General features: G+C 45.3%; 2 protein-coding genes across 3 annotated transcripts; both read left to right on the forward strand.

The window, feature by feature from the left end:
• The first annotated feature begins 14,358 nt into the window (after nt 1-14,358).
• LOC131825774 (IQ domain-containing protein F5-like) lies at nt 14,359-16,564 on the forward strand. Of its 2 annotated transcripts, none has more exons than XM_059165177.1 (3): nt 14,359-14,503; nt 14,887-15,090; nt 16,128-16,564. In XM_059165177.1, exons 1-3 carry the CDS (start codon nt 14,486-14,488, stop codon nt 16,554-16,556), a joined length of 651 nt encoding a protein of 216 aa, XP_059021160.1. In that variant the 5' UTR covers nt 14,359-14,485; the 3' UTR covers nt 16,557-16,564. The 2 variants fall into 2 exon arrangements, with proteins under 2 accessions (XP_059021160.1, XP_059021162.1); XM_059165179.1 differs by having other exon boundaries at nt 16,131-16,564.
• Nucleotides 16,565-25,355: 8,791 nt separating this feature from the next.
• IQCF3 (IQ motif containing F3) lies at nt 25,356-26,848 on the forward strand. The gene is made up of 3 exons (XM_059165180.1): nt 25,356-25,452; nt 25,617-25,661; nt 26,380-26,848. Exons 1-3 carry the CDS (start codon nt 25,435-25,437, stop codon nt 26,797-26,799), a joined length of 483 nt encoding a protein of 160 aa, XP_059021163.1. The 5' UTR covers nt 25,356-25,434; the 3' UTR covers nt 26,800-26,848.
• Nucleotides 26,849-27,451: the final 603 nt, after the last annotated feature.

Below are 27,451 nucleotides of genomic sequence, written 5' to 3' on the forward strand. Positions count from 1 at the left end.
GGGAGGGACAGAAGGAGAGGGAGAGAACCTTAAGCAGGCTCCATGCCCAGTGCAGAGCCTGATGTGGGACTTGAACTCACAACCCTGAGATCATGATTTGAGCCAAAATTGAACCTTGGACACTTAACCAACTGAGCCCCCAGGCACCCTCTTTTGTTTCATTTTTGAATCTATTCTGTTGTCCTCTGCTTTCTGATTGGGGAGTTTAATCTCTTTAATGTAATCATGGATAAGAAAACTTCCTTCTGCCATTTTGCTGTTTGTTTTCTATATGTCATATCCTTGTTTTTTTTAAATCCCTCCCTTATTGCTCTCTTTTGTGTTAGATTTTCTAGTTTACCATTTTGATTTCTTTCTTATTTCCTTTACTATATATTTTTAAATTTTTTATTAGCGTCACTCTGAGGATTACAATGAGCATCTTAAATTACAGCAACCTAGTCAAATTAATACAGTTTAGTTTCAATAGTATATAAAAACTTTGGTCCTATAACGCCCCACCCTATCTTATGTTGTTTTTGTCACTTTAATGACAAAAACTTTATTTTACACTTTTTTGTGTAATGTAAAAATAATTTTACATTATTTACACTTTAATTTATTCTTAAATATTTAATAGTTTGTTGTTATTTCTGTGGATGGAAAGTTTTATCCAACCCAATTTCCATTTGATTACTCTTAAAATGAAGAAACATCACTGATTTCTATGTATTTATTTTATATCAGTTTTCTATATATTTATTTTACATACAAAATTTTCTTTTTTTTTTTTTAAGATTTTATTTATTTATTTGACACACACAGAGAGAAATCACAAGTAGGTAGAGAAGCAGGCAGAGAGAGAGGAGGAAGCAGGCTCTCCGCTGAGCAGAAAGCCCAATCGGGACTCGATCATGACCCAAGCCAAAGGCAGAGGCTCAACCCACGGAGCCACCCAGGCACCCCCAAATTTTCTATTACTTCTCATCTATTGCTTTTTCTCATTGGATTTTCTTGGAATTTCTAGGTATATGATCGTATTGGCACCAGAAAGAAATAATTTTTATTCCCCTTTCAAACTTTATACTGATCTTCCCAATCTATGCGTTTGCTAATACCAAAACACCATGTATAATAGGAATGATAGAAGGCATCCCTGTTAGATTCCTGATTTTATTGGTCATGGTTTTCTTTCCCCCCACCATTTGGAATGCTCTTTGCCTCAAACAAAACAAAATAAGTTTTCATCAATTTTAACTAGTTTCTTCCTATTCCAGTTTTACCCAGAGTGTTATTAAGATCAGCTGCGGAACTTAATAAGCATCCTTTTAGCATATGCTGATTTAATCAAAAGGCTGTTCCTTCTTCCTTTAAATTGTTCACTAAGGACATATGCTAATTCTTCCTGATGATTGAGACATTCCTAGAATAAACTTTGTTTCATCTTATTGTAGTATTCTTTTGACATATTGCTGGATTCTATTGGTAATTTTTTAAAGATTTTATTTATTCATTTGACAGAGAGAGAGAGAGAGAGAGAGCAAGCACAAGCAGGGGAAGCAGCAGAGGGAGAGGGAGAAGCAGGCTCTCCACCAAGCAGGGAGCCGGATGTGGGGCTTTATCCCAGGACTCTGGGATCATGACCTGAGCCGAAGGCAGACGCTTAACTGACTGAGCCACCCAGGTGCCCCAGTAATGTTTTATTTTACATTTTTACATCTATAATGATGAGTGAGATTGGGCTATTACATTGGCCCTGGGTGAGCAAACTACTGCTTCCCCCACCCCATGCCCCATGACCAGACTAAGTCTGGCCCAGTGCCCATTTTGGAACAACCCACAACCCAATAATGGTTTTCACGTTTTTTAAATGGTTGAGGGGGGAAAAAAAAACAACCGGAAGAAGAAGAATATTTTGTGACACTTGAAAACTATATCAAATTCAAATTTTAGTGTCCATAATAAAGGTTTATTGGAACACTACTGCACTCATCTATTTACATAATGTCTGTGACTGCCTTTGAGCTCCAACACAGAGCTGAGTAGTTGCCACAGACACCGTATGGACTGCAAACCTTAAATATAGACGATTTGGCTCTTTACAGGGAAAGTTTGCCAACCCTGGTCTATCTAGCTTTCTTTATGGGGCCTATCTTTATCAGATTTGGTGTTAATGCTAAGTTGGCTTCATGAAATGAATTGGAGACTTTTCCCTCTTTTTTTCTGTTATGTGGAGTCATTTAAATAGATCTGAAATTGTCGCCTTTGTAAATGTTAAATAAGACTCAGCCATGAAACCATCTGGTTCCCAGGCAATATTTAATACATAATAAATATAATCTTCTGTGGTAATTGAGCTGTTCAAGTTTCCAACTTTTCCTGGGTTGATTTTGGTAATTTATATTTTGCTAGGAAATCATCCATTTCCTCAATAGTTTAAAAGTTGGTTAGCCATAAAATTGCACAGAATATTCTCTCCAAATAATTTTAATTTTCCCTACACCTGTAGTCATGTCCTCAGCTCTCATTTCCTATCTTTTATATTTATACCCTCTCTCTTAAAAAAAATCTGGCTCATAAAATTCATCTATTTTATTAGTCTTTTTCAAATAACAGCTTTTAAGCTCATTTATCTTTCCTGTGTTTTTTTTTTTTTTTAAAGATTTTATTTATTTATTTGACAGAGAGAAATTACAAGTACACTGAGAGGCAGGCAGAGAGAGAGAGAGAGAGAAGGAAGCAGGCTCCCTGCTGAGCAGAGAGCCCGATGTGGGACTCGATCCCAGGACCCTGAGATCATGACCTGAGCCGAAGGCAGCGGCTTAACCCACTGAGCCACCCAGGCGCCCCAAAAATCTGGCTCATAAAATTCATCTATTTTATTAGTCTTTTTCAAATAACAGCTTTTAAGCTCATTTATCTTTCCTGTGTTTTTTTTTTTTTTAAGGGGAGGGTTCCTGTTTCAGTAATTTGAACTTTTTATTTTTATCTTTTTTAAGATGTGACATATATCTATATCTACACACACACACACACACACACACACACACACACACACACACTGGAATACTATGCAGCCATCAAAAAACCAAAATCTTGCCATTGGCAATGACATGGTTAGAACTAGAGGCTATTATGCTAAGCAAAATAAGTCAATCAAAGAAATATAATTATCATATGACCTTACTGATATGAGGAATTTGAGAAACAAGAGAGAGGATCATAGGGGAAGGGAGGGAAAAATGAAATAAGACAAAACCAGAGAGGGAGACAAACCATAAGAGACTCTTAATCTCAGGAAACAAACTGAGGGTAGCTGGAGGAGAGGGTGGTAGAAGTGATGGGGTGGCTGGGTGATGGACACTGGGGAGGGTATGTGCTATGGTGAGTGCTGTGAATTGTGTAAGACTGATGAATCACAGACATGCACCCCTGAAACAAATAATATGTTATATGTTAATTTAAAAAAAAACCATATTATTATCTTCTTTGTCCTCTCATTTCTTTTGAATTCTGTTTTTTGTTTCTGTTTTCTTTTGAGGGATGAGTGCTGGGTTTCCGTATTTTTGGTCTTTCTTCCTTGATAATTGGAGGGATTCAAGACTATGGCAGTCCCTCCAACTCAGGCTTTGTTAGGAAGTAATCTCTTTTCAGCATAAAAAAAGAAGTAGTCTTCTTTTTCTTTTTGCTCTTTTGGTAGTTTGCAATTCTATTTTGGTTTTGCCTTCCATCGAAGGTTTTCCTTAATTTTCAATGAGATGAGACTTCAAACAAATTTTAACTGATTTGTTTCTGAGATAACTAGACATGATCACTGATTATACTTGTAAATGAAGCTTTTCTAGTGGGCCAAGTGTGTGCCACTCCTTTGTAAATATTCTATGGATGTATGAAATAAATGATTACTCCATTTGAAAAAATCTAAAGTTCTACATGAGTCTCATGAATTTTGTTTGTTATTATTACTTAGTTCACCCCATGCCCTTAGTTTTGGCTACTGATGTCGAAACCACTTACAATAATGATCGTATTCTCCTGCCTTTCATACTTCTAACAGTTAGTTACTTCTTCTGTCCAGAACACTGACAACTAAGACAATTTGAGGGGGATGGAGATGGGAGATTGTCAGTGATACATAGATGAGGAAATTGTATTTTCAAAGTCTTAAGTGTTCAGCTCTAAGAGTTTTTGCGAGTGAACTTTTTGGCAACAAAATCACATAAAAGGAAATGTTTCAAAACATCCGTTTTCCAAAAACATTTTCCAAGGCATCTTATTTTGGCTAATGGAGGAGCTCCCTCCAGAGGCCAGAAAAATTTCAGCACCAGAGTTTCATTTGGTGGCTTGGGCTTGTGAGTTAGTAACATTTCTGTGAGGGTTTTTTTGCAGAAAACTTTCTAACGGCCTTGCCCTGGTTGGTGAGAGTTAGCGTTGTCAAAACTAGGCAGTATGATCCCTAAACCCCCTAGGGCACACCAGTCACAAATAGCCATCTGTCCCAATTCATTGAAAGCACATTTATTTGTTGTTTTTTTTCCCTCCCTGGAATGAGACCTCTAGGCAAGTGGGGACTTCCTCTCTGCCTGACTCTTTGCTTTAACAAATACCTATAATATTACGTGGCACATAGTAGGGGCTCAATAATTGTTACATGGATAAATGAGTGAATCTTTGAACAAAAGTTCTTTGCTTAGTGTTGCTGGGAATCCTTGACTAGGTCCTGAGGCCCAGGGAAGGCACTTGTCCGTGACCCATGGCTGAGTGGCCTGTGTTTGGTGGGGTGGATTGATTGATTGTTGATTAAAGATTTTATTTGTTTATTTGACAGACAGAGATCACAAGTAGGCAGAGAGGCAGGCAGAGAGAGAGGGGGTAGCAGGTTCCCCACTGAGCAGAGAGCCCCATACAGGGCTCTATCCCAGGACCCTGAGATCATGACCTGAGCCGAAAGCAGAGGCTTAACCCACTGAACTACCCAGCTGCTCTGCGGTGGGATTTATTTAACTGGTTTAGACCAATGTATTCACTCAACACTTAGTTACTGAGCATCCACTCTCTGCCACAGAGTGTTGTTGAGGCCAGGGCTCCAACAGTGAAAAAAAGCAGGCAAGACTCTTGTACTTCTGGGACAGTTATGGAGAGAGTATTTGGACAGTAGTGTTCATTATGGGGAAAAGTCAAGCAGGGGAAGACAGAACATGCTGGGTGGAAAGGAGGTCTCTCTTTTATATGATGGTCAGAGAGTGGGGGAAGTCACTTCCGGGTTAATGAGGCGGGGAGGAGGAGCTTTGTAGATACCTCGGGGATGGAGAGATGTCAAGACGCTGAAGCAGGAATGTGCCTGGCATGCTTGAGAGACATCAATGAGGCTGGTGTGGCAGAAGCGGAGCAAGAGATGGGGAGGGGGAGGAGGACAAAGTCAGAAAGATAAATTCAGGAGACGTGCCACAGAGATGTGAAATGCCTAGGGAAGATGGTTGAGAATTTTCCAGCAATGAGGAAGGACCCTGTGAGTCAAGGGCGGAAGTGGGGCTGGGCTTTTCCCACAGACATCTCTACTTCCAAAGATGGCTTCCAGGCTGCCTTGTCAGATGCTTTCCTTGCAAAAATTCTGATCATGACCATGAGGTGACCACTCTTAAGGTGATGATGTGGCCCAGATGTCAGGAGATGGGAGGCATGCTGGGATGGCACAATGCACTTAAGGAAGACCGCAGAACCAGGTTCTTGCTGAACCAAGCTGAATTAAGAAGAGAGCACCCTAGGGGCGCCTGGGTGGCTCAGTCAGTTAAACATCCAACTCTTGATTTTAGCTCAGATCTTGGTCTCACGGTAGTGAGATCGAGCCCCACACTGGCTCTTCACTGCCTGTGGGGTCTGCTTAAGATTCTCCCTCTACCTTTGCCCCTCCCCCTTTAAAAAAGAGAACATCTTAGTCCCCGAAGTAATGGTCCCTCCATGGCTGGAGGGACCATTACTCTCTCTTTCAGCTCTCGTCCGCTGGGCATCTGGTCAACATCACCCAGGTGGCCTCCACCACCCTCACTGACCAATGAGAACTTGGAAATGAAAACGCTCAGAACCCGTCAGCATCTGCTGAATCCAGAAAGGAATGGCTTCCCTTTGAGATAATGGACTTTCTGGACCCTGGTATGATTCCCTGCAACTTCATCCTGGTTTTGTTGGACTTTTTAAATACCTTTTCACAGACTGCTCATCGTGCTAAACTTCCTAGTGAGATTGGTGATAGACATTGCCATTGCTCCGGACTCTGCTGGCTAGAAGAGTTCGGGCCTCTGCTGCCCCTGGATGAATGACATTTTCAGCTGGCTCGGCTCTAGGTGGGGAGCCTGGCTATGGTCCAGTGCCCTCAGAGGGCCTGATCACCCGCCTGGGGTCACAGTATGGTCGCTCAGCCAATGCTGCCTTAAGATGAATAGGGCTCCGGCCCCAATCTGCACCACCAATGAGGGTATCCAGTGGGGTGGCCCGGGCCCCTGAGACATCTTAGTGGACCCAGGAATTTCCAGGGATGGAGCCGTAGAGGGATGATTTCGCCATGGCAGGCTTGCGCCTACCCACATAGGTTACAAAGGCAAAGTCTTGAACCCCAGCGAATCTAGTCTTGGCCAGATGCCTTGGGATCCTTCTGGAACAGGAGAGGATGGGGGGCTTGTGGGGAGCTGCTGTCTTCCCTGGAAGGCTATTACGAGACATTTGGGTTCTGGGTTCTGATAAGGAGCAGAGCTCTCTGCCCAACTCTGCACCCCCAGATAGAGCTGTGGAATATAAACCAGTCCACAACAGCCTATATCAGGCTCCTCAGCGACAACTGAGGAGGTACTGGAGAAGAATGAAGTTAGGTGCGTAAGGGATCACACTTGAGAGGGCACACATATATTCATGCTGAATGAAGGTCACGAATAAGCATCACTACTGCCTGAACATCAGATGTGCTTTATTGGGGAAATGATATTTCTCTGTTGCTATGTTTATGCACTGGTGGGTTGGTTCAGTAACAAATATGTGAGACTTGTTGTTTGAAAAATAAATAAAAAATAAATAAAATAAAAATAATAAATAAATAAATAAATATAAACATAAAATTCATATGGGATCTCAAAGAACTCTGAACAGCCACGACAGTCTTGAGAATGAACAAAGCTGAAGGACTCACACATGCTTGATTCCTGATTTCAAAAATTACTACCAAAGTTTTTCTTTAAAGTAATCAAAGCATTGTGGTACTGGCATAAAGACAGACCAACAGACTAGAACAGATAGCCCACATATACGGTCCTCATATGTATGGCCAACTGGTTTTTGACAAGGACGCCAAGACCACACAATAGGGAAAGGACAGTGCTTTCAAAAAAAAAAAAAATGGGGCCAGGAAAACTGCTTTTCTAGATGCAGAAAAGAAGGAATTGGAACCCTTACTGAGCACCATATAAAAAATTAATTCAAAGTGGATCAAACACCTAAATGTAAGACCTAAAACTCTCTTAAACTCTCAGGAGAAAACATAGGGCAAAAGCTGTACCATGGGCTTGGCCATATCCAAGAAATGGCACCAAAGGCACAGGAAACAAGAAAAATATAGACCAATTCGATTACGGTTTTGAGCATCAAAAGATACTATCATCAGGTAAAAAGGCACCCCCCAGAATGTGAGAAAATATTTGAAATCATGTATCTAGTAAGAGATTAATATCTAGAATATATGGAGAATTCCTAAAATTCAGCAACAATAAGAAACAACCCAATTTAAAAATGAGCGAAGGACCTGGAGAAGACAGTCCATGTAAAGATGGACTCAACATGACTGGTCATGGGGGAAGTACAAATCAAAACGACAGTGAGACACATCTCACACTCATGAGAGTGGATACTAATTAAGGAAAAAAAAAACAGCAAATAACAAATGTGGGTGAGAATGTGGAGAAATCAGAGCCTTCATGCGTTGTTGCTAGGAATGTAGAATGGTGCAGTCACGCTAGTGAACAGTATGGTGGACCCTCAAAAAATTAAAACTAGAACAAACAAATTAAATAAATTAAAAATAACATCCAGCAATCCTACTTCTGGGTATATACCTCAAAGGATTGGAAACAGGTCCCACACAGGTCAAAAAAACAATGAAGCCTCAGAGACCAACCAGGGTACCCATCTCAGGCTCAAGTACTCTCCTGTCCTTCTCTTCCCCTGAGGGCCTCAAGGTCACGGTCAGGACATCTACTGTAATAACCGCCAGCTCTGAACTCTTTCTAGTTCAGCTGAGCTTCTGAGAGATATCTTTATTGGTTGAACATTCCTAATCAACTGAGCGTGGACCCATGGCAGGACCTCTTTCCATGACTGGACACCCCAACCATGACTGGACAGCCCAACCATGACTGGACATCCTGTAAGGTCCCCCAATAATGGGTCCATGATTAAAGGAGCAAGACTGATACAAAGCAAAGGTCAAGCAAAGCTTTATTTTGTGCCAAGCATCAAGAATCAAACTGAACGTTCGGTTTGGTTCTGCTTCACAGACTAGCTTCTAAGGGCAAAGGCCATGTGGTTGGGCCTGGCCACGCACAGGTGGCCAATGAAATTGTAACACACAGAGAAAGCTGCACAGTCATGTTGGGTCACACATAAGTGACCAATTGAATTACAATTTACCCTAGTAGATATTTGAACCAGCTTATCACCTTGGTTGGAATTGTTGCCCTAAAGGTGGCCAAAGGGCGGGGCCCATACTGCTTGGTAACTAGGGAGACAGTATGCATCCCCCTCCTGATCGAATGTCTCCACCTGTCCTGACCCACCCTTGTATTTGGGCTTTGTTATCTAGGACTGGTTTCCGGGACTTGTTTTTAAGTAAGTCGCCAGGGAGAAGAGGGGACAGGGACAGTTTAAGTTTTAAACAGCAATGTTATTGTTTAACCGGATGGAAGCGCTCTGGCTAAATAGGTCCTTACACATCCCAACCATGACTGAACATCTTCATTAAGGCTAGAGACATCCCCACCATAGCTAGACATTCTCCCAATATGTAGACATCTCCCTATGGCTGCACCTGCTACCAGTAGAAGGTGTAGACATTCCCCCTCATGGCTGGGCATCTCCCATGGCTTGGTCTGCCCTTGCTTGTACCAATAAAGGGTGTCTGCACATTTAGCAATATCACGGATTTGAGAAGGGACCCCTTCCCTCCTTTTTTCTTCTTCCTCAGGCAAGTTCTGGTTTTTCTAGCCCCTGTCCCCAACCCCGTATTGTCTTGACTCTTTCTTAGTATGTGGCCAAGATTTTTATGTCTTTGCATAAAACAGACACGTCCCAGTGTTGCTTTATTAGGTATTGGAATTTGGCTTATCCAGCCGCACCGGTAGAGTTCCTTCCCCCAGCCCTTTCCCCAGCCTTCAGCTTCCCCTCCTCTGTTAAGATCAGGTAACACTCTATTCCTTTGCCTCTCTCTCTTAAAGTCCTGTCTGAATTAGGACTCTTTCAGTTGCGAATGATAGAAAACTGACTTGGCTTAAGCGAAAAAGAGACTTCATTGCCCTACTTAAAATGTAGGGGGTGTATTAGTTTATGTGGCTGCTGGAACAAATTACCACAAACGTGGGAGCTTAAAACAATAGAAATGTGTTCTCTTGCAATTCTGTAGGCTGGAGCCTGAAATCGAGGCATCAGGAGAGCCAGATCCCCCCACCAAACACCACCACCACGAAGTTCTAGAAAATTCCTTCCCTGCCACTTCCAGCTTCTGCTATGATCTCTGCTTCCATCTTTACGTCGCCTTTCCTTCTGTATCTCTCTCAAAACCCTCTCAGCCTCTCTCTGATGAGGCATGTGTGTGATGGTGGAGGTCTTCCCTAGATAATCCGGGATAAGCTCCTGACCCCTCACTTAATCCCATCTTTCATAGCAGGAGATAACCTTCCCAGGTTCTAGGGATTTGACATGGTTATCTTTTGGAGTCCAATTTTTCTTTTTTTCAAGAGCCACTGGCTGGCCCCCAGACAGTGTTACCAGGTCCTTTCTTGATTCCTGTTAAGTCGGTATGGTCTGCAAAGCCAGATGGAGCTTGAAATAGAGGAGGCCATGACATAGGGTGCCACAGCCTACTCAACCTGATGGCCACTTAATGGAAATCCGTGACATAGAAAGGGGGTTCTGGGTCAAGGCCACCTGCTGCCCCTGCTCTTGATGACAGAGCTGGAAAATCTCCTCTCTAAACTAGACCCTAGGGTTCAGGCTCACTGGGATGCCAGTAGGGACAGGGAACCTGGTCTAACACCTGTCCCCAAGGAGTATGGGTCTTGGGCTTTACTTTTCTGCATCTCCTGTCCAGGCATCCCCTCCACTCAGGGTAGGAGAACAGAGAAGCCAGCTGGGAAGACCAGGCCAGGAGCTGAGGAGCAGCTGCCTGCCGCCTCCCTCCCCAGGGTCCACGACACGAAGCGTTCCTCTCTTCTGCTGCCTGCTTCCTGGGAAAACCAGGCATGGAAGCCTTGAAACAGTAGCACCGTAACATCAGTCATATTAGAAATCATGATAAATGTGAATCTGTCACATTCATCTAGCAAAAATATAGACACCTACATTTTGTCACTCCTCCCGCCCACCTCCCACGCTGTGCCTTAAGTGTTGGGGGGCCGGGGAGCACTCCTCCTGCGCTCCCGCGAGCCAGCCCGCCCGTTCCCACCCTCCCCTTCTGGGGCTGAGCTACTGCAGAGGGAGCACCAGTCTCACATGGGGGAGAACTGAATACGAGTGGCTAGAGACCCTGAGAACAGAAACAAAGGGAGACTGAAGAGTTTGAAAAGCTCCTCCCAGACCAGCTTGTCTTGCTTCTGGAGGGAGCATCTTTTGAAGCAGAAGACTGAAATGCCCCCCTCCAACTCTGCAAAACCTCAATTTGACCAACATACCACCTCCCCCAGCAGGAGGCAGAGGTTCACCACCAGGTGGGAACTCATTGTTAAGTTCAAGTGCACAAAAGCATACAAAGATGTGGAGAGAGTCCTCCAGGACGATCAGGCCACGGGCATATATCTCTCTGGGAGCTGCCAGGGAGTGAGGAGGCCAGGCAGCAGCAGGTGGCCTGCGGGTGCTTTGAGCTGACCAAGGAGCAGATGGGTGGACCCCCAGCTGAGGCGGTGAGGGCCCAGATGAATCATCACAGTGCGATTCTTTCACAGGGGCCAGGATCGCACTGACCCTGGGCATACGAAGAAGGGTCATCAGCAGGCGGCAGCATACCTGCTCTGGTTCTTCTCTTTCCAGATGCTGCTCCCTGGGACTCACTGATGGCTCGGTGCTTTTGTCTGCTGCCCTGAACTTTCCCCCTCAAGATCTGACTCTGCATTGGGTCTTTTCTGGGACGCAAAAGCAGTTCTTTTACACAAATGCCGAAAGCTGTCTGAGATACAGGGGGAAACCTGCTGAACATTCTGCATTGATCCCCTTAGCATATGGCTATGCTGGAGATTTCTAGAATTCCAGGAGGATGCAGAGACTCTGTACCCTGGAACCCGGGAACACCATTTCATATTCTTCTCTGGGTCATTTCGGAAAGGTTCTGCAGAGTTATTTTGATTGACAGGTCTGTTGTTTAGATGTTTCCAAAATGGTAATACCCTTGGCAAAAGGGCAGGGTAAGGAGGTAAGGATCCAAGATGTGCTCATACTAAAACATAATGGATTAATATTTTTGTAGTTCTGTGTGCATCTGAATTTAATACTGTTTTTTTTATTATGTTCAGTTAGCCAGCATATTGAATTTAATACTGTTTTTAAAAAAAAGAGAGAGAGAGAGAGACATGGTGTTACCCAAAGGGTATTTTTGGCAAGCTGGTACCCCTCCTCCCCAACCCACGCGGGTTTGTCACTTTCCTGGGGAAGGCGCGCTCCTGCGCTGATGGCACCACGTGCCTCGTGGTGCTGTCACTTTTCCAGCGTACACACACACAGAAACCAAGATCCCCAGAACTGTCCAGAGGGAGGAGGGTATGAAAGCACGAGAAGCTGTTCCAGTCAGGACAGTTCGGAGATGGCTGGCGGGCTGAGCTGGACGAGAGTGACCTGAAGCCCGGCCCCGCATCCTGGAAGAAGGGTAGCTTTAACAGTTTCCTTCATTAGAGGCTCTTGGTCTTCAGAGTTCTTTCAGGGTGATTGTTATTCTAGAAGGTTCCCAGGGCGGCGTGGGAGGGGGACGGGAGTGGGTTTGCTCTACACTATGATTATATGTGCTCTGTTTACCCTAGCGGTATAAGAATCAAATTCTGATTTTTAATTTGAATAAATATAAGAATGCTGGGGGAGGGGGAAGACACCTGTATTTTGTTAACAAAACGTGATGAGAAGTTGAGAATAAGGCGGTGGATGAACATAGAGCAGGAGTTAAACGTGTCCAGTCGCTGTGTTGTACACCCGAAATGAACGTAACCCGTGTGTTAACTGTGATTCAATTTGAAAGAAGCGCATATAATCTGGAGACATTTCCACTTCAGATGATGGTGTGCCGAATCATTAGAATTAATCCTTTTGCTGAGAAGAACTGGAAAACTGATCAAAATATTTTTTTTTAATTTTTGCTTGAATGGGGCTCCTGGGTGGTTCAGTTGGTTAAGCATCTGCCTTCGGCTCAGGTCATGATCCCAGGGTCCTGAGATCAAGCCCCGAATTGGGCTCCCTGCTCATCGGGGAGCCTGCTTCTCCCTCTCTCTCTGCACCCCCCTGACTCATGCTCTCTGTCTCGCTCTCAAATAAATAAGTAAATAAAATCTTTAAAAAAAATAAATTTCTGCTTGAATGAATTGAAAAGTAACAATATAGTAAAAAGAAACAAACAAAAAACACTTCTGGGCTGAGATCTAAGCTAAGAAAGAGATCCGGAGACGCAAGCCTTGCATTTGGGATGGTCCAACACCTACGTCTCCGAACAGATTCTTCCCTGCCTGCCCTCTTCCGTGTGTGCCAACCTCTTCCTGCCTCTTCTAGCCAACCATTGTCTTCCCTTCCCTCACTTCACTACCTTTACACTAACACCCTCCAACCTTAAATGGCCTCCCCCTCTCTGCATACCCCCTCACTATGACTTTATCAAGTGCTTCTTTATGGTGTTTGATGAGTTTTCATGATTCTGTTTTCCCAGGTAGCCACCACCCAAAACAAGATGTAGCAAATTTCTCTCTTTTTTTTTTTTTTTTATGCTGTTTGCTGGCAAAACTTTACCCCAGGTGTAAAGTCCATTTGGAATTATCTTACCAATAGTTTCATTTTGCCTGTTTTCTAACTTTTTATAAGTGGAATCATCGTGTAAATGCTCTTGGATGTCTGGCTTCTTTCATTTAGCATGTTTTCGAGGTTCACCTGTGTTATTGTGGGTGTCAGATGTTTGTCCATTTTTATTACTTTTTATTATTTCCTTAAATGAATATACCACAATTTCTTTGCCTAGTCACCGGTTGATGCACATTTGAATTGTTTCCAGCATTGACCTCTTTGAATAAATTTGCTGTGAACAGGCATGCACAACTCTTTTGCAGACATGTGTTTTCATTCTTTTTTAAAATTTCTTTTTATTTATTTGACAGACAGAGATCACAAGTAGACAGACAGGCAGGCAGAGAGAGAGGAGAAAGCAGGCTCCCTACTGAGGCTCTCTGCCCAACACGGGGCTCGATCCCAGGACCCTGGGACCACGTCCTGAGCCGAAGGCAGAGGCCTTAACCCACTGAGCCACCCAGGCGCCCCTTGTGTGTAAATATCTAGGCACAGACCCACTGAGCTCTAGGGTGGATAGATGCTGAACTTCAGTAGAAACTGTCCCTTACCTTCCTGCCAGGAGTGTCATGAGGATTCAGCTGTTGTATGTCTTTGCCAATATTTGGTGTTGTCGGTATTTTTTGTGTTAGCCTTTCTCTAACGTGTTCGTTGGGGGGGATCTTATTGTGGTCTTGATTTTCCTTTTCCTCATGACTGATGATGTTGGGGAACTTTTCATGTGCTTCCTAGCCATTCATAAATCTTTAGGGAACTGCTTATTTAAGATTTTGTTGCCAACTCATTCTTTCTAATCATTATTTGGTTCCATTGTCTGATTGAAATGAAACGCATCTAGTTGAATTCTCTCTTAATATTTAAATTGTCTCAAATTTGTGGTTTTCTCCACCAGCCTGAAATGACTGTGTCTATAAACTTTTGTGTCCATGGGCGGTATTTTCTGCGTGCTGCCTTTTTTGCCAACTTTTGGGCACTTAATGGTAAGAAAGAGTGGGCAAGGACTTCCATATTTTCACCAAAAAAGAACTCAACTGTCTGGAACCATCCTGGAGCCCGAGTCACAGGTGCCCTTATGACATCACATCTCTGTCTCTTCCTCCCCTCTTCCTGCCAGGCTGCGGCGGGGAGAGTACAGACCTGGGAGCAATGGAACCATCATGCTCCTATCATGGGGAATTTAGGGGATTATAGACCTGAGGGACTTTGAACCATCCATATCCAAGTCATGGGCATTCGGTTTTGTGTAAGAGAGAGCCACCCAAAGTTGCAGTCAGGGGAAGGTGGATTTCCACAGTTAACTCAGGATGTGAGGGGCACCTGGGTGGCTCAGTGGGTTAAAGCCTCTGCTTTCGGCTCGGGTCGTGGTCCTGGGGTCCTGGGATCGAGCCCCACATCGGGCTCTCTGCTCAGCAGGGAGCCTGCTTCCTCCTCTCTCTCTGCTGCCTCTCTGCCTGCTTGTGATCTCTGTCTGTCAAATAAATAAAATCTTAAAAAAAAAAAAAAAAACTCAGGATGCGAGTTCTACATCGAGGGGCTCTGGGCCAGGCAGGAGGTTGAGTATGTGGTGGACTTAGCATGAAGTTGTACACAGTTCTAATGATAGCGTTCTCTGAACTCTGATTACAGAAGGATGGCAATGTTTGTGAAATCGTGATAGAAGATATTGAGGAAACCACTTTGAGGAAAGAGGAAGAGGAAGAGAAAGTGGAAGAAAAAGTGGAAGAGAAAGAGGAAGAAAAAAAAGAGAAAAAGAAGAAAAAGAAAGAGACTCCACCCCCACCCCCACCCCCTCCACCTTCACCTCCACCTCCCCCACCCCCACCAGCAAAGGTAGGTCAGTGGAGGCCCTCAAAGTTGAGGGTGACTCTTATTTGCAAGGAGTGTTGGGTTGTCTTCTCTGTGCCCCATAGCATGGCATGATCCTGGAATCTGTCACCGGGACCAGGTTCCATGTGTGAGTACAAGGTTGGGCTTTGATGATTCCTCGAGAACAATAAGCATAAGCCAGAATGTCCAGGCCAATTGAAATGAACGGTTGCCCTACCCAGAGCTGGAATGAGTAGGGCAACCATTCATCCTGATTGGCTTGGGACATTCTGCTTTATCCTTGGTTATCCTCTCCTCCAAGTTCCTTCTTGGTCGGAGAAAGGTGGGTGACGGAGGCACAGAGACTTGGTCGTAAGGACGGGAACCCCTGACAAGTGGGACTCAGACCCTGCCAAGCTGGGGAGTGGGGCAGTGAGGCTGTGTTTGGAGAAGGCATTGCCACGTGCAGGGAAAGCCGAGTATAGAACTGTGTGGGAGTGTGCGTGTACACGTGTGCACGTATGCGTGCTAACTGACGTTTAAGATGTGAGAACCCCACGAAGTGAAAGTGAGAGATAAATGAGAAGGACTCCACACTGCATGGAGCAGGGAAACTTGTACTACTGCGACTTGATGGAGAGACACAGCAGGTTGTGGGTTGAGCTGGATGGAGTCAGGCATGAATGCAAACAAAGACTGCCACTTCTCCAGCCACCTGGGTGGGGTGGAGGGGAAGGAATACGCAGCCCAGGTAGGTGGCCAGGCCCAGGCCCAGGTGGAACGTGATGCATGGCGTGCTTCTTCCAGACAGGCCAGCCAGGATAGCTAGTGCCAGAATGTTCCATTCTACAGTCCAGGAGCCTGAGCCTCGGGGGACAATCTGAGGTCCATTGAGAGAGAGGCGCAGAGACCAGACACCTATCTGGTCTACTGGCTCCCTGCCCAGTGCTCCTGAACTTCTGAGCAAGCCCTGCTTGGCCTGCCCTGGAGCTGAGGTGGGTGGGGAATGTTCCCTGAGGATCCTTTGTTTATCTTTGCCACCTCTCTCCCCCCCAAAAAAGAAGCATCCTGACCGAGAGCAGAAAGCCATAAAGATCCAGGCGTGGTGGCGGGGCACCCTGGTGCGCAGGACCTTGCTGCACGCGGCCCTCAGAGCATGTATCATTCAGCACTGGTGGAAGCTGATGCTGACAAAGCTGCTGGAGAGGAGAAAGAGAGCAGCCCTCGAGTCCTTCTCTCGACGAGAATGGGCAGTGGTCCAGCTGCAATCCTTGGTCCGCATGTGGCGCGTCCGCCAGCGCTACTGCCGTTTGCTCCACGCTGCCCGCATCATCCAGGTCTACTGGCGCTGGCATAACTGCCATTCCCGTGGCTTTTTCCAGGGTACCTACGACCTCACGGCATCCCATCTGGGTCTTGAACTTGAGATTTTTTTGGGCTCACAGATTTGTCGGATTACAGACTGCATCCCCTTCCCAATAAAGAACTGATCAGGTCTGCTCCACCTCTGCGTCAACGGGTCTCTTTCAGGCCGGCCCCCGGAGGGCCATGTGTCAGCAGAGGGTCAGGGAAAATGGCTGCAGAGACTAGGCCTGGCACAGTCTGCTCAAGGAGGGGCCCAGGAGTCTGAGCATCTGGTGCTGGAGGGTGGGGCCTGAAACCCGGGAGCCTCCCCGTCTGACACTGGGGGAGGAGACTTGGGGTCGCAGGGCCACCCACTCAGCCAACTCAAGGGAGACTCCTTCACAGTGTGGTCCATGCACATGGCGCCCCCTGTGACTGTGCCCCATGGAGGGTTCTTCATTCTTCACTGTCTTCCCATTACATTTAGAACAAGTCCAAAAACCCTCCTGGGGTCTCCATAAGCCTGCATGGTCCCGGCCTGGCCATGTCTTCCTGGCCCCCTGCCTTTCAGATCGCCCCCGCACCTCCACATTTTCATCTCAGCACTTTGCACTTGCTGCTTCCTCTCCTTAGATAGCCTTTCCAGGTGGGGCATCCCCTCCACTCACGTGTGTCTCTGCCCCATGCTCCCTCCTCAGGGAGACCTCCTTCGACCATCTTATTGAAATGACTTCCCCACCCTGTACTGTACGTTCTAGTCCCTGACCCTGCTTTCCTGCTTTCAAAGTCCTCGTTGCTACCCAAGATTATCTTACATCATTTTCTGTTTTTTATTGCCCCCAGTAGAGGGTGAGCTCCAGGAGAGCAAGACTCTGGGTTCAGTGCTGTTCCCGGAACCTAGGTCAGTAGTTCTCTCTTCTTCTCCCTCTCTCTTCCATAAATAAATAAACACACACACACACACACACACACACACACACACACACACATATATATGGGACAAATAACATATATATATGTATACACACACACACACATATATATGCTATTCTACATATTCTACATAATAAGCCATTTTTTCATCCTTAAAAAAAAATCCCTTTTGGGTTTGGGAGAGACTGCCCTTCCTAGGGCCAGCCAGTCCTTAGAGATAGCAAAGGACTCATCCCAGAGCATGCTTTTCATCCGCAAAGGAACCAGTGCAGGGCCATACCTCCTCTTTCTTTGTCCTGTACACCCCAGGGGGCCATAGTCCTCTGCTTTAATCGTCCTAAACCAGGTGTACCAAGCATCTGTATAACTTCGTGGCCACAGAAAATACTCAAACCAGTCAATCCTACACTGTTCACCCTATCCTGCCTTGCCTTTCCCACTCCAACAAAAGCCATGGGAAAAGCTGTTTTCTCAGTCCTGTCTTCTGCCGCCCGACCACACCTGATGCCTCCCCCGTGACCCTGCATGACATGGGGTGACCTCCTCTTTCAGACGTCGGAGTATAACAGATTTTGTGTTCTTGTGCTTCTATTCTGTTATGGTTGCACCTGACAGACCATCACATAAAAGGACACAGAACATGAATCTAATTTAAGTACATTTCACGTAACCATTTCTAGATTCACCACATAACCTTAACCATTAACGTAAGACTAACAATTCAGTGGCATTTAGTACCTTCATGGTGTTAAGCAACGACTATCATCTGTACCAAGTTCTAAAACATTTTCACCATCCTAAATGAAAACCTTGTGCCCCTGAAACAATCACTTTTCAACACCCCTTCCTCCAGCCAATGGCAACCACCAGTCTGCAGCCTGTCTCCAGAGATTTCCCTATGGGACACTTTCGGTATAAATGAAATCATAAAATATTTTGTGTCTGGTTTTACTTAACACGTTTCGGAGGCTCATCACCCTGTAGCATGCATCAGTACTTCATTACTTTTTAAAAAAGATTTATTATTTTAGAGGGACTGAGAGAATCTCAAGCAGATGCCCCTCTGAGCATGGAGCCCAGTGTGGGTCTGGATCTCATAACCATAAGATCATGATCTGAGCCAAAATCAAGAGTCAGATGCTTAACCTTACTGAGCAACCCAGGTGCCTCTTGTTCTTGGTTGCTTTTTTATTTGGAAGATTTTATTTATTTGACAGAGCAAGAGCACAAGGAAGTGGCAGGCAGAAGGAGAAGGAGAAGCAGGCTCCTACTGAGCAAGGAGCCCAACATGGCTTGATCCCAGGACCCTGGGATCATGACCTGAGCCGAAGGCAGAGGCTTAACCCACTGAGCCACCCACGTGCCCCTCTTTGTTACTCTTTATGGGCGATTGGTATGTTTTGTCTGGCTATACCAGCTTTTGTTTATCCACTCATCTTTTGATAGACATTTGGATTGGGTGCACCTTTTGGCTGCTGTGAATGATGCCACTACGAATACTTAGCATTTACACCATTTCACATTCCCACCAACGATGTACAGCCTCCAATTTCCCTATACTCTTGTTGACACTTGTTATTGTCTTTTTTTCAAATTCTTGCCAACTTAGTGGGAAGTGGTATCTCACTGCAGTGTTATTTGCACTTCCCTTGTGATGAATGATGTTAGGTATCTTCTCATGCTTTTTGGCCATTTGCACACCTTTGGAGGAACATCTGTTCAAGTTTTGAAAAGAGACTTTTCATTAGGTTGTGGCTTTCTTTGGTGGTTTCAGTAAATACTTATGTAATGAATGAGTACATGATCCTACCAGACCATGGATTTGTGGTTTCACTATGGTTCACACCCTACTTTCTAGAAACACATGTCCTACCATCCCTGAATGAATCGCTTCGACAACCATCTTCGAACCGTCATGCCCAATAGACACATTATTCTAGGGCTTCTTGAGTTATTATCCCTCCCTGATAACGTTCCCATATGTGTGAGTGTGTGTGTGTGTGTGTACCAGGTGGTGGAGGGGGGATCTACTGTTGTCTCTTCATTTCAGCTACAGATCCTTCCCCGTTGCTTTTCATCTGCCTATGTGTCTCTGTCTATCTCTCATAATTTCATCTTTCACTATATAATTATCTGTTTATGTTCCTCAGTATCTTTCTCCTTCGGTCCAGACCTTCTTCTCTACACATTTCATAATGTCATGTCTCCTTGTCTCTGTCGTTTCAATTTGCTGGATTTTCTGGATCTGTATGTTTCTGATAGAGATCGTTAATAGTTAACCTGCCAATTCTCAGACACAGTTCTGCTCTTCTAGACCCTGCTTACTCCTTATCCCTAAGAACTCCACAAAGATGAGAGGGACAGGTCTCATGGAGGGCACCAGCATGGTTGCTCCTGGATGATGGAGGCATCATCCATCATCCATCATCCATCATGGATCAGCCTAGGATATGTGCAAGTACTTAGAGGAATGTCAGAATATTTTATGCCTATGGTTCAGGGATGAGCGCATGGCGCAAGTCAGGCCAGTGAGTCTCCATTCTGGTATGGTTTTGGAACTCTTAGGATTGCCAACTATAAAGATTATGAAACCAGAGCTGCTATAGACACCACATGGAAATAGCTGAGAATGGAGTTGACACAGGAAAGTAGATCCAACAGGTGCCAGGAGAGAAAGGAAGCTCTGAGGATTGCTTTGGGCCTCTGGATCCAGCCATGCCTGAAGCTACCACTACCTATACTATGGGAATTCATTTTGTGAGACAATCAACCTTCATTTTCACTTAAGTCAGTTTGCTGAGACATATAGCAAAAGAATAGGAGATCTCAATAGATTAATAAACACTTAGATTGAATTTTATGTGAGCTGGTTTTCAGAAAGTGGTTTTCAAAAATTAGTTTTTTAATTAGAAACTTGGCAGAAGGTGTGCTTAGGGAATTCTTGACAGTAAGTGTGGAATTATCTCTCATTTAATGTGCCCAAAGGACCAAAGCATTCTTGTAATGCTGTGTAGCGTGGTGAAATGGAAAAGTGTTGTGGATTAATGGGTAATTCTTCCAATTATCTAGAATCAGAATGGCCAGAATATTAATCTAATCATGGATTGGTCACCTATGAGCCAAATGTGGAGTCTTTAATTAGCCTAGTTCAACAAGTCAGCAGGAGGGAGCCATGGGCAACCATCAGCCATTTATGAAACAACTGTATTAGGAATAAATAAAATTGTCCCATCCTTCCCTTGCCCTCTACTCAGCTTACACAAAGCATATGTGTGGCAGCCTTCACTTCCAGGATAACCTCTGAGCTCTACCTCCTAAAAAGAGTAGGCAGTCGTCCCATGGAAATCCTATTATATGTGTTGGACCTAGGAGAGAAATAGACCAATGCTTTTCAAACAGTAGCATATGTTACAACCACGTAGAGGGCTCATTAAAAAAGATCCCTGGGATCCACCCAGCACTTCTGATTCAGTAGAGGGTCCCAAGAACGGGTATCCCTAATAAGTTTCCAGGTGATGCTATGACTTCTGTTCTAGAGACCACTTTGAGCACCACTGGGGTGGAGCGTAACTATGTGGTCACTGTGAATGCCAACACAACCAAAGTAACAAACTTCAAATAAATTGGAAGTTTATTTCTCTTTCCCAAAGAAGTTCAGAAATAGGTGCCCAGGCCCAGTTGGAACTTCACAGGGGGAGGAATCCTGCCCCTTCTAACTTGCTACTTGGCTATATATAATCTCTAGCCCAAGGTCACTTCATGATCCTGAATGGCTCCTGAGGTTTCTTTTTTTTGTTGTTTTTTTTTTTTTTTTTTTTTTAAGATTTTATTTATTTGACAGGCAGAGATCACAGGTAGGCAGAGAGGCAGGCAGGGAAGGGGGCCCTGAGATCATGAGACCATGATGAGATCATGACCTGAGCTGAAGGCAGAGGCTTTACTCCACTGAGCCACCCAGGCGCCCCTCTTTTTGTTATTGTTGTTTTGTTTTTTAAGGAGGCGCCACACTATTGGAGCCCAACCTGGGGCCCAAACTCACGACCTTGAGATCAAGACCTGCGCTGAGATCAAGAGTCAGAGCTTAACTGACTGAGCCACCTAGACACCGCAGCTACTTCAATTTCAATATTCCCATCCAGTCTAGCCAGCAAGGAGAAAAGAGGAAGAGAAAGTCATACTCCTTCTCTTTTAGGGCATATCCTTGAAGTTACACATACCACTTCTTCTCTCTCTCTCTCTCTCTTTTTTTTTTTTACAAATACTTTTTTTTATTATGTTAGTCACCATACAGTACTTCGTTACCTTTTGATACAGTCTTCCATGTTTCATTGTTTGCAGTGCCCATTGCAACACGTGCCCTCCTTAATACCCATCACCCTTACACATGCCACTTCTGTCCATAACTCAAAGGCTACAAAAGAAGACTAAATAAAAGGAGAAATATACCATATAGTTATTGATAGAATGAGTTACCATTGTAAAGTTGTCAGTTATCTCCAAATTTATAAGTTAAATTCAATTCCTATAAATATCTCATGAAGACTTTTTGGGAACTTGACAAACCTATACAAAAAAAAAAATCACATTGAATAAGTGTCCATAATTAGTCAAGACAATTTAAAAAAAAAGAGACTAGGAGGTGGGAATACCATAAGTCACATTAAAATGTACCACAAGAATATAATAACAACAGTATGTAATTGAGGCACCAACCACTAAGAATCTGAGATGAGGAATAAACATTTATTTTTTTAAAAGATTTTATTTATTTATTTGACAGAGAGAGAGATCACAAGTAGGCAGAGGGGCAGGCAGGGGGTGGGGGCGGGGGGAGCAGGCTCCCTGTTGAGCAGAGAGCCCAATGCGAGGCTCGATCCCAGGACCCTGAAACCATGACCTGAGCCAAAGGCAGAGCCTTAACCCACTGAGCCACCCAGGCACCCCGAGGAATAAACATTTAAAAGAATTTGTTTTCCAAAGTTGGGAGAGCCTGGTGGTGGGGATTAAGGAGGGCACGTATTGCATGGAGCTCTGGCTGTGGTGCATAAACAATGAATCTTGGAACACTGAAAAATATAGAATTAAATTTTTTTTAATTTTTAATTTTTTTATAAACATATAATATATTTTAACCCCCGGGGTACAGGTATGTGAATCGCCAGGTTTACACACTTCATAGCACTCACCATAGCACATACCCTCCCCAATGTCCATAACCCCACCCCCCTTCTCCCAACCTCCCTCCCCCCAGCAACCCTGTTTGTTTTGTGAGATTAAGAGTCACTTATGGTTCGTCTCCCTCCCAATCCCATCTTGTTCATTTATTCTTCTCCTACCCACTTAACCCCCCATGTTGTATCTCCACTTCCTCATATCAGGGAGATCATATGATAGTTGTCTTTCTCTGCTTGACTTATTTCGCTAGAATTAATTTAAAAAAAAATAAACAAATAAAAAGAATTTGTTGTATTTCCCCTTCACCCCATTCTCCTCCTTCATGTGTATAGCGGGACAATAACCCTCTTCCACCCTAGCAGAAGAGAAGTTTTATTTTCTGCATAAGCTGAACCAGAGAGCATCTAGACTCTGGGATTTCAGTCTTGGCTGAAGGCAGAGGTGAAGCTCCGTACCAAAATGGAGGGATTAACTGAAACTTCACAGGCCAAACAGCAAGGCCTCCAGCCCTCTCTGCTGGATCACCTGCCTGTAGGCTTGCGCTCAGGCTTCATTCTACTCTCTGACTCCGGGATTCCCCTCTGGGGCATCAGTTAATTATTGCCACACAAATGCTGCATAGCAAACTGCCACAGCCTCAGTGGCATACCACAGTAAGCATGTTGCCCTGGGCAGTGTTTCAGTGGGGGAAGCTCTGCTCCACATGTCTCTCATCCTCCTTTTCATACCAGTAGGCTACCCGTCACTTCCTTGTTGGCAATGGTAGAAGTGCAAGAGGGCAAACATAAATTGGCAAAGACTTCTGAAGCCAAAGTCAAATTTGCCTTTCATCATTCCACTTTACTCTCGGGCCAGAGCATGTTGCACTGTTAAACCCAAGGCACAGGACGATAGCTCTTTCCCCTTATGGGAAGAAAGCACAAAGTTCTATAGGAAAATATATGCACCTAGGATGATTAAAGCAATCTATCACAAGTTCCAAAGAATAAAACAAGTGAATAGTGGTATTTGGCCCACCACCCCACTGAAACAAAACCCAACTCTGCCTTATTAACCTACACTGAGTGGCGCCAATTAGTAAGCCCCACCGATGCACACTGAGCTTCCCTTTGGCATTCCAGTGCCATGCTTATACACATGAAGAGACAACCAAGGATTATAAACATGAGAGACGGAGATAAAAACAAAAACAGAAAAAAGGGGAATTAAATTAAATAGAGACAATATGGGAAACAAGAAAAAGTTTTAAAAAACCAAACAAACAATTAAAACTAATATTCCTAGTAAAAGATAACAAACCAATGAAACAAGAATAGTGTGCTACAAAAGGAGAATAGTCTGAGGACAAGAACGAGCTCTTGAAAGTTAAGACTCTTTTAAAAATGGAGAAAATCTTCCAAAAAGTAGAACAAAAAAACAGAGTTAGAAAATAGCATAGGGGTGCCTGGGAGGCACAGTTGGTTAAATGAGCTACTCTTGATTTCAGCTCAGGTCATGATCTCAGGGTCATGGGGTCAAGCCCCACATCAGGATCCCTGCTAAGCATGGAGTCTGCTTGTCCCTCTCCCTCTGCTCCTCCCCTGCTCATGCTCTCTCTCAAAAATAAATAAATAAATAAATAAATAAATAAATAAAATAAAACAAAATTGTGTAGAATATATTGGAAAATAAGAGGATCGATCAATGATGAACTAGTAGGATTTCTATAAGTATTAAATTGAGAAAATTAAAAGGTAGAAATTATTTCTTTTATTATTTTTTTAAAGATTTTTATTGACTTATTTGACAGAGAAGAAGAGCAAGATAGCATAAACAGGGGAAGCAACAGAGGGAGAGGGAGAAGCAGGCTCCCCATTGAGCAGGGAGCCCATGTGGAGCTCCAACCCAGAACCTTGGGATCATGATCTGAACTGGAGGCAGGCACTTAACTGACTGAGCCAACTGGGCATCCTGGTAGAAATTATTTTTTAGACACCAATACAGTAAGGCTTCCCAGAGTTGGGTCATACAAATTTTATAAACTAACATGCCTCATACAATGATCTCAGAGAGGCTGAGAACAACATACCTATTGGGTACGAGGGATATGGGATGGTTAGCTCAGAGATTAATTATATACCAGGATTCTCAGAGTAGAACACATTAGTGGCATCACTGTTTAAAGATTCTTCTAACATGGGTTGCCTGGGCATCCGCCTTTGGCTCAGTCATGATTCCAGGGTCCTGGGATCAAGCCCTGCATTGGGCTCCTTACTAGGTGGGAAGCCTGCTTCTCCCTCTCCCATTCTCCCTGCTGGTGTTCCATCTCTCCCTGTGTCTCACACTATCAAATAAATAAATAAAATATTTTTTTAAAAAAAGAAAAAAATCATATATTGGCTTATTAAGCACCAAACAGCAAAAGAACAGAGGGTTACAGCAGTTGGGAGGGTGTAGAAATTGGCTGAGGTACCTCCATCCTAACCCTTCCTTGGCCCCTTCAGTTCAGCCTCCATATTCACAATGATCCTCATTCCCACACATTGAGGAAGGGCACAGTGGCAGAGAAGGCAGGACGCAGAGAGCAGCCTGAGCCCATACGCCTTTCTCAGCGTTGGGTGAGCTGCTGTCCTCAGTGGTTGATGACAGGAAGGTCCTGTGGGTGGGCTGAATAGAAGTCACCCTTGGGAAAGGACAGACTCACGGGGGCTGTGGTTTCACAAAGAACATTAGCCCATCCCTGGCAGGAGGGAAATGGGCAGATGTTTCCTCTTTATCCAACAACTTTGAGCCTGAAGAAGGCCACCTGGTCCCTGGGTCATAGTTGCCCTTGTGACATCATGGTCATCTCCCCCTCTTCCACCCTTTCTGCCTCTGGCAGGACCAATGGAGCGGCAACCAGAGGGGGTGTGAACACCAGAAAGACTGCCCCAAACCATGGGCAATAAATGCTGCGTAAGACAGGCACCCCCCCTCCCTGGGGATGGGGAGCCGGCCCATGGCAGAAGGACACACCAGATGACTTCAAAGGACTCAGAAAAAATGGGGAGGTAGGGCTTTGAGGACTCCGCCCAGAAGCTGGTCCCCACTCATGCTTTCTCCCTATATTCTGATTGCAGAAGTCTGGTCCAGATGAGGATGCACTAGAGGAAGAAAGACTGAAGGTAGGTGGCGCCCAGGAGTAGGAGAGAACCACAGATCACTGATCATCTGGCCACAGAGCCCCCGGAAAAGGGGAGGAGCCATCTCTGGTCCCACAGCTAAGGAGTCACTTCAGTGTGTCTCTCTTGTCCCCATAAATTCCCTCCCTGTTGTACGTGAGCTGTGTGAAGCTTGAAGAGACAGCAGCAAGGTGGGGCAGCTGGGGCACGGCAGAGGGCACTGGAAAGCTGGAAGGATATGGGGGTGACCGAGAGGTAGTAATGGAAATTAAGAGAAGTGAGGTAAGAGCGAGATCTCAAAAGGTCATGGCATGGCGTGGAAGCGTCAGGAGGCGATATCCCAGGCGGGGATTGGGGCTGAGCTGCAGGCCATAAACACAGAAAGGGTCATCGTCAGAGGAACTTTCAGTCCCTCACACCCATGCCAGGGCTTCTGGATCAGAAAGTGTTTCCACTGATTCCATGAACCTGGGAAGACCAGAGAGGAAGCATCTCCCCCTTGTGTAGATGAGGACCCCGAGACTCAGAGGATGAGCCCATGTGTCTGTGGCCACAGACAAGACAGTAGAGGCAAAACCCCACCCGGGACTCCTGGGTCCCCAGAACCACCTGGGGGAAGCCTGGTTGCTAAGAGAGAAGATGAGAGCTCCTCCGTGGCAGACGCCAGCCTAGTGGGCTTTCACAACGCATTCACGCAGAGTCCTCTGCTTTGCTTGGTCAGCGGCTTCGCGAGAAACGCCGCAGAGCCCGGATCAAGGCCCGGATCAAGGCCCGGATCAAGGCGGCCAGGAAAATCCAGGCCTGGTGGCGTGGCACCCTGGTGCGCCGCACCCTGCTGGCGGCCGCCCTCTGGGCCTGGGTGATCCAGAACTGGTGGAGGGCGGTGCTGTGCAGGCGGGTTCTTCAGCGGCGGCAGGACCTGCTGAAGATCTACGTCATCCAGGAGAAGGCAGCCGTCAGGCTCCAGTCCTGGGTTCGCATGTGGCAGTGCCACCGACGTTACTGCCACATATGGCACGCCCTCTGCATCCTCCAGGTCCCAAAAAGCTGCTTCGCCTTACAGACCGATGACCATCTACAGGACCAGTACGACGTCCCTCCTGGGCAGCCCGAGTTCCACATCGAAATCCTATCAGTCTAAAAGTACTGCAGGGTGGAGAACCGGCTCCACCACCCCAATAAATGTCTGACCAGGTTTTGTGTGTCTCAGTGACTCGCACACCACGAAGCCCCCAAGGGTCCTGCTGTCCCTCTTCTGCGGAGGGAGACAGCTGTCTGTCCTCCGACTCCCACCCTTTAGTGCCTGTCGCCCCTGCTTTGGGCTGACTGTGCCCGAATGCCACTGACTCTGTCCACATCTGAAGCTGGCACCTGAGGCTGTTGTCACACATCCAGAGCCAAGTCTCCAGTTCCTCACCCTGGAACCATCCTTGTCTCCTGAACTTGCAGCTGGCTTTGGGGGGGGTCTTTATAATCCCAAAGACTCTGGACACCTCCTCTTATGAGAGTGGCCTCTGGATCTGTGCTCTCTCAGCCTGGCATTGTGGGCCAGCTGGGGCTCACAGCCATTGGCTCTCTCTCTCTCTCCCTCCATTTTTTAAAAAGACTTTATTTATTTATTTATTTGACACACAGAGAGAGAGAGAGAGATATCACAAATAGAGAAGCAGGCAGAGAGAGAGGAAAGCAGACTCCCTGCTGAGCAGAGAGCTCAAAGCAGGGCTCGATCCCAGGACCCTGAGATCATGACCTGAGCGGAAGGCAGAGGCTTAACCCACTGAGACACCCAGGTG

The sequence above is a fragment of the Mustela lutreola genome, chromosome 2 (assembly GCF_030435805.1).
Source record: "Mustela lutreola isolate mMusLut2 chromosome 2, mMusLut2.pri, whole genome shotgun sequence".
Classification (NCBI taxonomy): domain Eukaryota; kingdom Metazoa; phylum Chordata; class Mammalia; order Carnivora; family Mustelidae; genus Mustela; species Mustela lutreola.